Source organism: Dama dama, chromosome 12 (assembly GCF_033118175.1).
Source record: "Dama dama isolate Ldn47 chromosome 12, ASM3311817v1, whole genome shotgun sequence".
In the NCBI taxonomy this organism is placed as follows: domain Eukaryota; kingdom Metazoa; phylum Chordata; class Mammalia; order Artiodactyla; family Cervidae; genus Dama; species Dama dama.
In genome coordinates this window covers 73,104,789-73,121,418 of record NC_083692.1, presented here as the reverse complement: position 1 = coordinate 73,121,418, position 16,630 = coordinate 73,104,789, and the positions used below count along the sequence as shown (strand labels likewise).

At 37.3% G+C, this 16,630-nt stretch overlaps 2 protein-coding genes and 1 pseudogene across 2 annotated transcripts in view; 1 reads left to right on the top strand and 2 right to left on the bottom strand.

Annotated features, from left to right (window-relative positions):
• AVEN (apoptosis and caspase activation inhibitor) overlaps positions 1–16,630 on the top strand; it is a 196,716-nt gene that overhangs the window by 33,988 nt on the left and 146,098 nt on the right. Inside the window, exon 4 of the mRNA XM_061158247.1 lies at positions 7,059–7,236. Coding sequence (XP_061014230.1) covers positions 7,059–7,236 — 178 coding nt within the window. The remainder of the gene's footprint in view (positions 1–7,058; positions 7,237–16,630) is intronic.
• Positions 1–16,630, bottom strand: part of CHRM5 (cholinergic receptor muscarinic 5) — an 82,013-nt gene that overhangs the window by 47,568 nt on the left and 17,815 nt on the right. The gene's annotated exons all lie outside the window — the stretch shown is intronic.
• Positions 13,751–15,297, bottom strand: LOC133065867 (lupus La protein homolog; annotated as a pseudogene).

Here is a 16,630-nt window from a genome sequence, read left to right as displayed (position 1 = left end):
GTCAAATGTTTTGATAAAGCAAAGTTTTTACTTGAAGGCCTTTTAGTTGGATCTCTAGTTATTGTGTGATTGAGATCATAACCACAGCGAGAGGCAAATTGTCTTGGTTATAATTACATTTAGTGCCTTTACTGGAGAAAACCATTGATGTTAATCGAATTTGTGGAATTTTCCCTGAGAGTTGGGACTTGCAAGGTGGATTAATTTGGTAACTTTTAAACCTTTTTTAGCCTGAATTCTTAAATGGAGCTCAAGTTGTAAAGCAGATAAAATGAAATTGATGCATTCTATTGCCACCCCCATCCTCCTTTCCATAAGGGCTTCCATAAAAGGACTTACACAAAAGATAGTTTAAAATCACCAGTTGGCCCAGTGAAAGTTACTGCAGCCCTAATTTCCCAGACTGCCCTTAAGTCATGAAAGCAATAAACTCTCAAGCTCTTAGGTGGGCTGCCAGCAAATGGTAATTAGCTTTCTCTGCCTCCTACTTTTAGGCAATTTTGGAAACAATTACACAGGTGAGGCAGATAGAAGGACTTGAGAAAAATGTAAGGACCAGGGTGAAAGAGGAGCCCTGTGGAGACGTGTCACTGAACAGCTGCTTTGAAGCTGGGATTACCATTTTCTCTGTTCTCAGAGGCCTCTCCCCTCCCTCCTTTCTCATACACTGATCACAAGGAGGGACAAGAAAAGAGGCTGTATACAGTTTTTGTGCTGGAAAAACCGTCGAATTTCAATACAGTCTGGATCACTTTTTTTTCCTGTTCTTAATGGCCACAGTAATTTGGAGCTCTAATGCTATGTACATTGTTCTGGGCTCAATAAATAATTTATTTATATATGCTATATATTACACTTATGAACTTTTTCAAATATCGTGCACCAATATGTATTTTATTTAATACACAAGTGACAAATGGAAATATCCTTCTTGGTATACCTGTATACTATGTACATAGTGTATTTTTTATTCAGTCATTTATTAAAATTTAGCTTCCTGAAATGATGTAAAAATGACTTTTGGCAGCCCTTTTTTAACTTTTTATTTTCTACTGGAGTATAGTTGACTAACAATGTTGTGTTAGTTCAGGTATATAGCATTATCTATTCTTTTTCACATTCTTTTTCCATTTAGGTTGTTATCTAATATTGAGCAGAGTTCCCTGTGCTATACATTTGGTCCTTGTTGGCTGTCCATTTTAAATATGGTAGTGTGTACATGGCAATCCCAAACTCCTTAAATATCCCTCCCATCACTCTTCCCCTCTGGTAGCAGTAAGTTCATTCTCTGAGTCTGAAGCACACTTTTCTAATACTAAAAGCTGTTCTTGAGCTCTTAGCTAGGATCAGTTGCTGCTTATGACCCAATGATTATTATGTAAGATAAAAATGACCTTAATAGAGTTACAGGTATAAAAGTTGTCAACTAGACTATTAACTAATGATATGTTTTAGAGTTTGATAACATTTAAAAATTTTATAGTAGGATGAATTAATATAATTTTCCAATTACCTTGTAGCATTTTTGATTGGCTGGATTTGACTTTATTACTTAATTACTGAAATTAGTTTTCAGTGACTTTCTGTAGGAGAGTTTCCTTCAATATGCTTTCTTTTGTGTGTATGTGTATATGTGTGTATATATATATATATATATTTAATCTCATTCATTCCCTTCTGTGGTTTAATTACATTTTGTGAGGAACAAACAAGGTTGTTGAAAATGTGTGACTGACTATTTTCAACCTCCTTGTTAGGTTCAAAGCAGGAAAGCCTTTGCTATACTCATTTACTCCAGAAGAAAGTAGAACAGGGACCTTCAGAAACTCGGCTTCTGAGTGTGAAAGGCTTTAAAAAGGATGTGTTGTCTAGGTATGTGTTAGCAATGTCCCAAATTACACTGGCTTATTTGCAGGCTCTTCAGGATAAAGATAATCACTAAATATTGACTGTTGCTTTTTTGGAAAAAAGAAAGTAAGGGGATGTTTTAAAAATAATGTCGATCAAATATAGTGTTCATAGCTGGCTAAGTTAAGTTGTTGTAAGTTAATGTAAATTATTGTTATAAGAAAAATAGGACCTCATCTTCAGTGAGTAAATCTTTGTATTGGTTCTGCTGTGTATATTGGTACCTTTTGTTTAGTTCTAGCCATTACTGAAAATGGGGTGTTGAAGTCTCCAGATACTATTGTTGAACTGTTAATATTTTCACCTGTAATTCTGTCAGTTTTTGCTTCCTATGTTGTGAGGTTCTCTTGTTAGCAGCATATGTTTAAATGTTGTTATCTTTCTGATGGATTGACCCTTTTATCATTGAACAATGTTCTTAGTCTCTTATAACAGGTTTTCCTTGAAGTCTATTTTGTCTGAAATTTGTATAGCCACTCCAGTTTTCTTTTGCATACTATTTGCCTAGAGTATCTTTTTCCATTCTTTTACTTTGTTTTAATGACATTTTAATCTTTGAATCTAACATGTTTTCTGTAGACAGCATATAGTTGGATTTTAAAAGAATCTATTCTGCCTGTTTCTCCATTTTTGATTCTTTAATCTATTTATATTTAATATTAGTAGTGACACAGTTGGATATTTATATCTTCCATTTTACTTTTTTTCTTCCACAGGTCTCATGTATATCATTCCTCTGTTCCACTTTTACTGCTTTCTTTTGCACCAAGTAAATATTTTTAGTGCAACAGTTTAATTCTTTTAATTTTTCCCCCCACTTTTTAAAGAAGTTGTTTCCTTAGTGGTTGCTCTAGGGCTTACCATATATATTTTAACTTAGAATTTTCGTCAACTAAGTTAATTCCAGTGAGATATAGAAGCATTACTCTAATACAGCTCTATTCCTCTTTCCCCCTTTTTGTTATTCTATTGTTTTATATATGTTACATCCATATGTCACAAAACTGACAATATTTTGTTATAATTGTTACCTTTTATAATTTTATATCTTTTAAAGAATATGAGATAAGAAACAGGAGTAAGCATATATTTATAGCTTTTATTGCAAGAATCTTATTGTTGGGTTTATAACATACAGAGATATAATTATGCACTTGTTATTTTATAATTGCTTTTAAGATTGATTGTTAAAGGAGAAGCCGATTTAGATATATGATTTGTGAATGTTTCTCCTGTTCGGTAGGTTGCCTTTCACTCTGGTGGTGGTTTCCCTTGCTGTGCAGAAGCTTTTTAGTTTGATGTAGTCCTGCTTGTTTATTTTTGTTGTCAACTCCAAAAACTTATTTCAAGACTGATGTCAAGAAATTTACCACCTGTGTTTTCTCCTAGGAGTTTCATGGTTTCAGAGCTTACATTCAAGCTTTTGATCCATTTTGAATTAATTTTTGTTTATGGTGTAAGATAGGGGCCCAGTTTCATTCTTTTGAATGTAGCTCACCAGTGTTCCCATCACCATTTAAGGAAGAGACTGGTTTTTTTCCTCCATTGTATATTCTTAGCTTCTTTGCTATAAATTAATTGACCATATGTGCGTGGGGTTATTTCTGGGCTCTTCATTCTGTTCCATTGAACTGTGTCTGTTTTTATGCCAATACTATACGGTTTTGATTGGTATAGCTTTGTAATATAGTTTGAAACCAGGAATTGTGATGCCTGTTTCTTTGCTGTTTTTTTCAAGTTTGCTTTGGTTATTTGGGGGTCTTGTGTTTCCTCACAAATTTTAGGATTGTTTGTTTTATTTTTGTGAAAAATGCCATTGGAATTTTGATAGGAATTGCATTGAAGTTGTAGATTGCTTTGGATAGTATGGACATGTTAACTATTCTTCAGATCTAGGCATGAACTAGTTTTCATTTGTATTGTTGATTTCTTTCATCAGTGTCTTACAGTTCACAGTATACACCAGACATTTCATAATAATGTTTTTATAATGATGCCTTCCTATTTAGTTTTCACATTGCTTTCTTATTTGTTCTGCTCTTTCTCCCATTGTGGGATTTTGCACATTTTATCCTGTCCCAGATTTTTGCAAAATGAAGTAAACATAAAATCTCTAGGAGTTTTTAAGATATACCTTTCTCTAAGTTATATCAAATGTCTTCCAAACTTTATTACTTCTTACTACCCTCTTGTGATGGAGGCTAATGATGACTCTTGTCTCCACATTTAGGTGGAGATAATGAGATTCTTGTTCAGTGATTCTTCTGAGTTGGAGATTAGTGAGTCATTCAGCAGCAAGGCCCAAGCTATTATAAACACTTTGTAAATATTAAATGATGGTGATGGCAGGATCATTAATTCTGTCTAGATCTCCAGTCTCCCATTTCAGTGCTTATTTCTGGTTAATAGTTCCTTGGGTGTTTCAGATCATAATCCTTTCACATCGAGCTAATTATTTTGCTTGGGTTTACATTTTTGCCATTGGCTATATCTGTGTTCAAAGTTTTCCACTGACTGGAGAGGCCTCTCTGAACTCTCCTTACCCAGTGGGTCAACAAAAGAATATTGAATTTTCCCAAAATAAACCCTGCAGATACTTTCAGCTGTAGTCTACCTACCAGATTCTCATCAGTTGCAAGGTATTTTCTTTGAAATGTTCCTGGCATTTGTTATTTATATAGCAGATCTCATTCAGCCACTTATCTTTAATTTGCCAGCATCTATTGGTTCTGAGAAACTTTCAGGAATGACAGGAAACCGTTAGGTTTCAGGCAGCCTTTAAGATCTCTAGATTATAACGTGGATTGCCGTCTTTTTGTGCTGTCAAGGAGGTTTATGATGACATTTGAGGGCTGAAAGTGATCTTGAAAGGTTGCTTACTTCATTGCTTCATGAAAGCTTTTGAAATTTGATTTGGGCAAGGATTATTGACTAGTTTTAAATTTGATATGTAAATGGTTGATGGGCAACCTGAAATTTGTAGTGGACCAAAATAACACCACACAGTAATTTGCTCGATGCAACAGGGAAAAACCTCACTATGGTGGGTAGATCAGGCTTCATGATACAAACTCATTGGCTAATCTTAGCGTTACTTATGTTGGGGCTTCCCTGGCGGCTCAGATGGTAAAGAGCCTGCCTGTAATGCAGACCCGGATTCGATCTCTGGGTCAGGAAGATCCCGTGGGGAAGGGAATGGCTACCCATTCCAGTATTCTTGCTTGGAGAATTCCATGGACAGGGAAGTCTGGCGGGCTACAGTCCATGGGGTCACAAAGCATTGGACACGTCTGAGCGACTAACACTTTCTGCTTTCCCACTTGACTCATGTTGGCTTAGCCATTTATCATATGTTATTCACCATTTGTGATGTATTTTAGCCAAAAATATTTAACTCAAGTCTACTGAGCATTCAGATTAAAAATGTTTTTTATCCACTATTTCCTATAAATTAATGTACTAATGCCACAAGGAAATAACCAGACAGTATGTGGGTCCTTTTCCCTTCTTCAGTAAATAAATGTCATAAAAATAGAGGTTGTGGTAGATTCAAAGAGACTTAATGGACAAGCAGTGAGATATAATGCATGGTCTTGAATACTGTCTTGGAAAAACCAACTTTAAAGGATATTTTGGGGATCAGTTAGGGAAATTTGGAAATAGTCTGGATGCTATAGAAAATGAAATTTACTGAAAAGCAGAGGTGGCGAATATTGATGAAAAAGTCTGGTTACCAAAAGTATATAGAAATATACACATAGTAAAAGATCTGAAAGAATGTAGAGCAAAGTGTTAGTAGTGGTGTGCCCAGGTGATGGGAACCTGGGGTTTTTATTTTTTGGCTCGTCTCTCCTTCCTAATTTTCTGCAGTATACATGTCCTGTTCCCGTGTCAATAAAAGTGTAAACTCATCTGTACAAATGGATTATTTTAATGTGTTTTACAGTATTTCATAAAGATTTTATAATCTTTGGGCTACTCGTTTGAATTGTGTCTTTAGATTCTGTATGCATCTTTTACATGTACTAAAGTAGATAGAATTATATAATGAATTTCCATATACTTATCATCCAGCTTCAGAAATTATCAATTATGCTCAGTTTATTTCATCTCTACCCACCAGTCCTCTCCACCTATGATTTTGAAGCAAATCCTACATCATATCTTTACATCAATAAATAGTTCAATATTTATTTCTAAAAGATAAAAATATTTAACAAATAATGGTATCACAGCAAACAATAAGCAAATAAAAGATTTCCTTAATATAAGAAAATACCCTGTTATTGTTCACATTTTTTCAATGGTATTATAAATGATTTTTTTTTCTAGGTAAATTGTTTGATATATATATTTGGTCATGTCATGCAGCCTGTGAAATCTTGGTTCCCTGATCAGGGATTGAACTCAGGCCATGGCAGTGAAAGCATCAATTCTTAACCACTGGACTGCCAGAGAATTCCCATTAGTTATATTATTTGGATCAGAGTACAAATAAGCTCCCACATTACAGTGGTTATGTGTCCATTAAGCTCTTTTAATCTGTAGGTTTTCCCTCCTTCTCTCACCATTTTCCCCTTGTAATTTATTTGTTGAAGAAACTAGACCATTTATCTTTTGTAATTTCTCACATTCTGCATTTTTCTGCATGCTCTCTCAACATTTTAATGCCCAAGACTGGAAACTGTTGTCTAAAATGCATCTAAGCAGGGCTCCCATTTAAAGCTTATAAAATATACTTATGGGGTGTGTTTGTAAAATCTGTAAATTGGACGAAGTGATTTTCATCTTTAAGTCTTTTGCCTGTGACTCTTACAGCTTTGATTATTTCAGTAAGAAGAAACAACTCTTGAAATAGGATACATTGGGGTAGATTTTAGAGATTCAGTTACACAAATTTTAGGTAGGAACTCATCAGATTTCCTTTTGACAGCGAAATGAAAATTTACCCGGAAAGCACAATGTATGATATAATGGGGTTCTCTTAAAATACTATTTAATGTTTTCAGAGAGCTTGGCTTATATAATGTACTCTTTATCATGATACCGATGTACTGTGTTTTTGTTTTGTTTTTAAACATTTTATTGCCAAGGTGACTAAGGTCAGGGTTTCTACTGCCAGCTTATTGATTTGTCTCTAATGATTGCAGATCGAAGATGACAGTGATGCAGAGACCTATGGAGAAGAGAATGAAGAACAGGGAAATTATTCTAAAAGGAAGATAGTCTCTAACTGGGATCGATATCAAGATACTGAAAAAGAAGTTGATAATGAAAGTGGAGAATCACAGAGGGGGACAGATTTCAGTGTTCTTCTCAGCTCTGCAGGTATGAATCCCAGGTGCATACTACTTAGTGCTATGAAAGTTGCATGGACATTTTTATTCCTTTTTAAATAGCATTTTAATAACTAGCATTCATTGTTTGGATTTTAAATCCAGGTAAAGGACAGTATCTAATGGTTTGCAAGGAAAAAGTGGTACTTCTTTAAGTGGAAGCCTTGGGTTTCCACATACTGATGCAGAGTGACTTAAGTTCTGGTTGAAATGGGTGAAAGGCTTTATGGGAATGAAATGCTAAACTGTGTCCTGCTAAACTGGGTAGTAGGCTGAGAGACAGAAGTGTTTTCTTTGATTTCAGAGGAATAGGTACTTAAGTTTATACAAAGGTTTATTATGTTTCTAGAATATATGTTCATTCTTCCTTCTTTTATAACCAGGAATATAACATATTAGTGGATAGGCACACTGAAGCCATATGTACCTAAACACCAAACTTTTTGTTTTTGAATAGTTTTCTTTATCAGTAAGGTGAAAAACTAATTACTTCTATGACCATCCATGTAGATTGACTCCCTGGAGTGATGCGCAGCAGTGTGAAGCTGGAGAGTAGTAACAGGAAATGGACCAGAGCTGGTTGTATAGAAGGCTATTTGCTACCAGGCTATGACATAAGAATTGAAATGATAAATGATGGATAGACTTGTGGTTTTCAGGAGTTAGGGATGGGGGAGGGTGGGAGTAGGCTATGCCTTGCATTGCTCATATTGCTCAATATCTTGATTGTGGTGGTGAACACACAAACCTATACATACAGTCATAATACACACAAGTGAGCACAAATAAAACAGGGGAAGTCTGAATAAGATTGGATTCTGTGTTAAATGTCAATTCCTGAGTGGCATATTCAACTATATAGTTTTGAAAAATGTTACCATTGGGGCCAACTGTATAGGAGATCTTGCTGTATTATTTCTTATAACTATATGAATTTATAATTGCCTCAAAAAATTTCCAGATGAAAAAAAGTAAAGGATGAAGCTGTGAGAAGCAGAGAAATAAAGTGACAATAGTATTTTCAGATAACTGGTTTTGAATTCCCTCTTCTTCCCAACTTTTATGTTGAAGTTGTACCTTTTTTTTCTCATCTACCTGTATTTTTAAATGGCTGTACCAAACTAAGAATCGTAAAGTGAATTCTCTTCTAACTTAATAGAATAAACCCTTTGAGTAGGAGAGGAAGAGGAAGGGGAGAGAGAATTAGATTTGAGTAGGAGAACAGATTCAGCCTGGGGTCATTATGTTTATGCCAGTAGCATCATCCCCCTGTGTGGTTGGTGGCGTCCAACTTGCTGACTGTTCAGAGATGGGTTTTTTGCCACTCAGATGGGTGTTTCCTTCTTCTTGTCTGCATTTTGGCCAGTTGTGGATTTATAATCATCTTTTCTTCAAATAGGAGAAAGGTGAAATGTGAGCTGGTCAGTTTCAGTTTTTAATCAGCTGTTTTGCTAAAAGATTTAGAGGGAAAATTGAAGTAGTGCAATAAAGTTAACCTGTGGACTACCTACCATTGGATTTGACTGAATCACTTGTGTAGTCAGTTACTAGGACACTATCTGGCAATAAAATATATTGTATAAATGTTTGAAGGCAATTCAGAATTCTAGTCTAACCCAACTCTTATGTGCATTGGCTTATGACTTTGGTTACTTATTTTAGTGTTTTATTTATAACTTAAAGCCTGGCATGGTTTGGGTCTCATATGTATTTTTCTTACAGCCTGTCTTTGCTTACTGATTTCCTGAGTGGTTTGTTTATCTGTAATTATTTCTTGAGAGATCACAGCCATCACATCTTGATATGTGCTTACATTTCTTCCCCACTCTGCTGCCCATCTATCATTTTCTTTTCACTGCAGCATAAGCCTGAGAAGAGCTGCCATGCTTTCTTCCTCTGTGATGGGGTAGGGCTATGCTGGTTTACTTTTGATAAGTGGAGTTCATTCTGTAATCATAAAACATTAAGCATGTCCTATAGACAGGCTGACCATATTCCTTAGAATGATTGTGACTTTTCGTATACTGTCCTAGTTTGTATAAATACATTTATAACTCAGAAAAAATATCATAGATGTGCACATCATGAACTTTCCTAGATACTGCCAAATTGCTCTCCAAAGAGGGGACAAGCTGAACGTCCTAGTTTTCGCCAGTATGTAGAGCCGCTAAACCTTTTTTTCTGTCTCTCTTGACCAGTTGATTGAGTGATATCTAGCTGAGGTTCTTTCAACAATTACTGGAGCACCCACCATTTCCAGGTACCATTTCAGAGGATGAGCATACAGAAGTGAAACAGAACAGACACAAACAATAAAGAAAAGGAAACTATAGAAGATATTAAATGGCTATAATTAGGATAGAAATGAAGTGAGGAGGGGCTGTTACCATTTTATAAAGGTGGCCAGAGCAAGCCGTACCGGTAAGATGACATATGAATAAAGGCCTGAGGAAGGTGAGGGAGCAGGCATTGAGGATGTCTGTGGGGAAGAGCGTTCCAGGCAGAGAGAGGAGCAAGTTCGAAGGCTCTGAGACAGGAGTCAAGGCGGTAACCGAGAGCAGCGTGGCTGGGCAAAGCAAGCAGGGAGGCAGTGACGTCAGAGAGGGGTCACGTGACCAGGTCCCATGGAAACTTGTAGACCGTAATAAAGATGCTGGCTTTTATTCTGAGTGAAATGTGCAGCCACTGGAGGGTTTTGAAGAGAAGAGAGATACAGCTCACTCTTGTTTTAACAGGTCATTCTATCTGCTGAGTTGGAAAAACCTGAAGACAGGTGAGGGAAGGAGCAGGTAGACCAGAGAGGGTATTGCAATAAAGCTGTTCCTCAGTACCCGTGGGAGATTGGTCCCAGGACCTTTAGCAGATACCAGCATCTGCAGACGCTCAAGCTCCTTACATAACAGTCAACTGTCTGTTTCTGTGGTGTAGTAAGTGGTATGCAGCGCAGCCAACTCTCTGTTTCCATGGACTCAGCATCTGCAGATTTCCATCTGAGGATGAGGAACCTGCAGATATGGAAGGCCGACTGTCATGCAGACAGGCATTGATGGTGGCGGGGGCCAGGGGTGGGAGCTGTGGAGGTGGGTGAAACATGGTGGAGTTTTGGATCTCTTTTGGAAGGAATGCTTCCCAGGTGGCGCTAGTGATAAAGAAGTCGCCTGCCAGTGCAGGAGATGTAAGCGACATGGATTCAGTTCCTGAGTTGGGAAGGTCCCCTGGAGGAGAGCATGGCAGCCCTCGCCAGGATTCTTGCCTGGAGAATCCCATGGATGGAGGAGCCTGGCGGGCTACAGTCCATAGGACTGCAAAGAGCAATGACTGAAGTGATAAAGAGACATGACTGAAGTGACTTCGTGTGCAGAGCAAGCACAAATGTAGGGTATGAGATTGGTCTTGCACATGTGCATGTGAGATGAAAAGATGCATAGAGATGATGCCAAGATTTCGGCCTGAACAGCTGGAAGAACGGGGTTAACATTAACTGAGATGGATAAAACTGTAGGAGGTGCTCAGTTTACGTGTGTTAGAAATGAGATGCCAGTTAGACATCTGTATTAGTCAGAATCCTGTAGGAAATAGATGGTACACTCAGTATAATTATAAGGCAGTTTTAACAAAGGAATCAGTTACAAAGGTGTGGGTAGGATGTAGAGAAAACACAAAGACGGTACAGTATTGGGAGGGCGGGTAAAGACAGAGATGTTAACATCCCTGTTACTAGGACGCTGAAGGAGAGTGTCGTGTGAGATGTTTACCTTGAGAGGATGAATCACCTTGGCCAAAAGGTGTAGCCAACATAGGTGACTCCACCAGGAGAAGGACAGGGCAATAGGTACTCTGGTCTTAGACTCCTTTTTTCCTCCATTGTCCTGCCAAGGCTTCCCATAAGCCTAACCTGCTGAAAGTCAGAAGGCAAGGAAAACCTGTAGCTGTTATCTGTATAGATCAACCTCTGGGCAGAACAGGGAGGAGACCAGTGGAGAGTGAATCCCGACTGGTAACTGGAAGAGACCCAGCACAGTGCCCAACAGGAAATACTGAGAATGTCAAGCGGGTTGTTGGATGAAGGTTTCTGGAGTTCAGGACCCAGGTTTGGATAGGAGATTGACATGTGGGTGAAGCCAGCCTATAGATGGTGTTGAAAGTCACAAGAACGCATGAGATGTCCAAGGGAATTACTGGCTAGAAAGGTACTGAGCGTTGGGTACCACAGTGTCTAGTGGTTACGGATGAGAAAAAACCAGCAAAGGAGAATGAACATGTTTCCAGGAAAAAAGAGGGGTCAGTGTCAAATGCAGCTGATGACAAGCAAGAATTGACAGCTGAATTTACTAGTGATCTTAGCTAAAGCAGTTTTATTGGAGTGGTGGGATAAACTCTTTCTTGCATTTAATAAGAATATGGAAGGAGAGACATGTCAGTGAAAGTATAAACAACTATTAATATTGAGATTTGTTCTAAAGGGAAGGAGAGTAATGGGCTGATGGGGGAAGTGGATCAAAACGTATTTTTTTAAACATGGGAGAAGTAATTGAATGTTTACTGGTTGATTAAAAACATCCAGAAAAGAGGTAAAAAATAATATGAGAAGAGATGAGAATTGAGGATCTATGTTCTTTGGTCTACATGAGATGATGGAATCATTTGTAGAGATAGAGTTGATTGCCCACTGCTTGGGGCTTGGGCAGTTTTTCAACTGTGATTGGAGGATACCCAGACTTCCCAGGTGGCGCTAGTGATAAAGAACCCACCTGCCAATGCAGGAGACCTAAGAGATGTTCCATCCCGGGGTTGGGAAGATCCCCTGAAGAAGGGCGTGGCAACCCACTTAAGTGTTCTCGTCTGGAGAATCCCATGGAGAGAGGAGCCTGGTTGGCTACAGTCCATAGGGTCACAAAGCTTTCGGACATGACTGAAGCGACTCAGCGCACGCACGCACACACACACACACACACACACACACACACACACGCGCGCGCGCGCACACACACACACACACACACACACACACACACACAGTATTTGGGCATAGTGTAGGTGGATGGGTAGATGTGACGGGGGTGTGAGGTTCTCTTCTGCTTCTTTCTGTTTTCTTAGTGAAATAAGAAAGCTATGAGCAAGAGTCAGAGAGGAGATACTGGAAATGTGAGGAGAGGGTAGAAGTTAAGAGATAGTTATCTATAGGAAAAGAAACACCGTGGTTGCCAAAAAGAGAAAGGAGGGGAGGATGAATTAGGAGCACGAGATTAACAGATACACACTACTTTATGTCAAATAGAAAAACAACAGGCTCCCATCTTATTCAGTAATGAAAGAGAATCTGAAAAATATAACTAATCACTTTGCTGTATACCTGAAATAACACAGTACTGCAAATCAACTGCATTTCAAAAATAAAAAAAAAAAAACTGAAGAGGCAAATAGTTAACCAGGGTGTAGGAACTTGAATGAAATAGGAAAATGTGGTATGGTTGCTGACAGCTAATGGAGACCCATTGGAGGTTGATGGTCATGAGTTTAAGGTGAGAAAGGGTATGTTTGCCCCCATTCACATTCTGTTGTATGGGTGCAAGCATATATAACTGAAGTATACAATACCTCAGTGGGATTCTACTCATATAAAGTTGAGACATGAGGAAAAAGAAGTAAATAGTGTTATTTAGGGATGCATGTTTAAATGGTAAAATGAAAATCAAGGAAATGATTATTATAAAAATCGGGACCGTGGTCACCTCCAGTGGAGCGATGAGGGGTAGTAACTGGGGAGGGGTGTGTGGTGGGTGTGGGCAGTGGGGGTGAGGGAGATGGCTCTGATGATGGCAGTATTCTATTGCTTGATCTGGGTAGTAGTTACTTATGTTTGTTTAATAATTATTTAGATTGTATATATGTATTGCTTATGTATCTCTCTCTCTAAGAAAAAAAGTCTAAAAATGGATTTCTTATGGTAGAATTTCAGTTACTACCATAGACCAAAAGAAACCTTTTGAGAGAGGCAGCCTGTTTTTGCACCTTCAACTTGTGTCTTCAATGTGCAGGTGCTTTTTGCTTTGAGTTTCTGGCCAGGGGCCATGGCATCACAGTTTTACAAATGGAGGATATGGGAAGGGGACTAGTTTGTTTGAAGTCTTACTTTTTCTGATAGGATTGGGAGCCTTCAGATATCTTTTTAGTACTCTTTCTGTAAGCCTTAGGCTTATAGCTAATCATGCTTTTAGCTCTTCTTTTTGAACAATATCCTTGCAATTCTAAATTTCAAAAGTTTTAAAAAGGGTACCATACTCATATTGACGCATTAAAAACTGAGATCTTTAAGCAATTTTTCTGCCTTCTCCTTTTTTTCCCCCCAAATGGTGAGTTATTAAAATCATGCCATATGCTTTTTTTTTTTTATTCCCCCATTTAAGATGCCTTGGATAACAGAGTTAGAAAACTGTTTACAGTGCGAACAGGATGTACTGGAGCAATATTGAAGATAAACATGAGAAAACCAATCTTTTATGTGCAAGTCTATAAGCTGTTTAAGTGGAACAAATAAAAATGAAATGATTAGACTACAGTTTGGTCAGCACAGCTGTCTAGGCATGTTTTTATTTGAAGCTATTACAGAAAGAGCCTGTCTATCCTATGGATGGGATGCTGCTTGATTCATGGGTCATTGAATAAAACCAATTTAGACCTTCACAAACAGCTACTATCTTATCTTCCTCATCATTTTATGAAAGTTCATTTTGGGGGGGGGAGGTTTTAATTATAATGATATTTGATTTCTTTGCCTCTATATCCTCTTGGCAGCAGTTAGACCAAAAAGGAAAAGAAGGCTGTCATTCTAGCACCTGTATTTTTTAATTAAACTTGGAACATTTTTTCCTGTGAAGCAGCAAGATAGTTGAGTTGTATTTGACCTCCTTGATTCAGTTCTTTGTTTTTCCCTCTTTTTATTTGGTATGTATTTTTTTATTTGGTATGTATTTTATTAGTTTTTGCTAATATATTCTCGTATTACAAAGGCAACTTGGTGGAAAAACTTCTCTTTGATATTTCAATCATTTGAAGTAACACAGGCACAACTATACATTAAAATAGTCTTTATTTGAACAACAGAAACAAAAAGGTTAAACCATAGAAGCAAAAAAGTCTCTTCCTTTCTTTTAACTGGACACTGAATTGGGTCTAATTTGATTTTCTTTGTTTTTCAAACCTTCTAACTTTGTTTTCCAAAGTTAGTAGCAGCTGAATACCTAAAAAGTTGTTTGCTACCCTACTGGTCTCCTGCACCATTGTATTTTCTGTTGTTTTGATGAAGGCTCTTTGTCTATTTTTACTGGTCCAGCTGCCTCATTTTTTATCATGTACACCATCGCTATCAGTTTTCATTTCCTTGCTCTGAAACTGTACTTTTCTTTTGACAGACACAGCTATGCTGCTTTAATTCCTTTTCCTTTAAGTCTGTGACCTTTTGATTTCCATTTGTTGAGGGATTCTGGTTGATCCACCATGACTTTTTCAGGGCTGTGTTTTGTACCTCTCCTTATACTCCTCATCTCTCTCTTTTGTTCTTTAATTGGAGGTTCCCATTATTGGCTTCTTCAGCCATGTCTGTTATTTCTATTGCTTTCTCATGAAATAGAATTGTATCTCTCTCTTGCACTTTTGATAAAGTGTATCCACTTTATTGCCTTACAGTTTGAGAAGAGGAAGTCTTGATCTTCTCTATAGGTCAGATCATCTAAGTCATCCGAAAAATTCAGCAAACACCCAGTCTTTCATTGTAGAGATTTCATTTCAGCATTTATAGCACTTTTTTTCTCTTGTTTAGGCCTTAATTTAGCTTATGATTTATTTTGCCTTCTTTCTCTCCTTTATTTTTTTGCAAATTAATCTTCCTTGAAAAGCATTAGATGATCTGTCTTTATACTTTTGGTCAGAGGTCTCTAAACTTTTTAGCAAAATTAGACACTACAATATGAATTCTTAAATGCTTTGTAAATGTGTTTCTAATTTGAATATTTTGTGCTCTATCTTTATCTACTACTATTTCTTTTGTCACCATAGGTTGTGCCAGTTGAAAATTCTTTTATATAAATGGATCTGTTTTTACATTATTTTTTATAGTTAACAGTCATCAGACATTTTATTCTCATCAGAAGGAGTTTTACATGGAGAGCTTCTGATTTTAGGTTTATATTTATTTTCATGAGTTCTGACTTTGACTTTCTTAATATTTCTAAGTTTGTAGGCGTTTTTAACCTGTTGAATTTTATTATCTACAGAGGTACCCAGCTTTCATCCGGTTTGATCTGTTCCTTAAAAAGCTATCTTATGGCAAATTAAAGTCATTCAGATAACACTTGGTTTGATGATGGATTTTGGTCCCAGGGCAGCCATTTCTTTACCAGCACCGTTTTCTGCTCTTGTGGCTGTCGTCCTGAGCCTAGTCCTTCAGAGCTTAGCTGCAGGGACCACTAGCAGAGACCACAGTGTCTCAAGTTCATTTTATGAACTGAATGTTTACCTACACTGTTAGATAAATTATTCTTACTAGAAATCTTAATGAGAGCACATTATTGAATCTTTTTGGACTTTACTTGTATTCCAGATACTGTTCTGGTTGATAAATGTCTAACTGTCTGCATCATCAAATCTGCGTGTTACATTCTAACAGCATCTGGCATGTTCCTTTTGACTCTCCTGTCTACCCTGTCAGTCTCTTTATTCTTGGGGACTGATACTTCCCTTTAAAAAATTACCCTCATATAAAGGAGGCTTTTGGAAAACAGAGCAAATAAATGCTCATGATCAATGTCATAATTAAGTGGAAGTTGCTAAGTTTCTTTACTTGCTCTAGAAAGAGATTTTAAAAGAATTATTTTGGTATAAGCCTTTAATGAAGGTCAGCGGAGAACCTCTTCTAATATAAAAGGCATGGAACATGAATTTAAAGCTAAGAGAAGGGCAGATGTAACCACAGGATTGTGAGGACAAAGTTCTCTGTTTCAGTAAGTGTACTGAAGTGTCATATGTATATTTTGGTTGTAAATAGAAGTCCATTGGATTGATGGATGTCAGCTGAACTGTCTTGGTCCTGGTTGTCACTTATTAACTACATGCCCTGGAGGGAGTGAAACTCTGAGACCCTCCTTTTTTATTTTTATTAAACTGTGAATTAGAAATGATACCTGCCTTGCTTTAATCCAAAATGGTTGCAGGGATCATGTAGAATTTTCGACGATAAAGTGGTATAAAAAGCTAAGAATTATTTGATAGGCAAAGACAAGCAAACTGTTGGAGTAGAGTATGTCGTATCAGTGTGATGGTTGAGAAAAGCTAGTTCTGTGTTTGAAGTCACACCATTAACATAGGATCATCATTAAAATAACAGTATA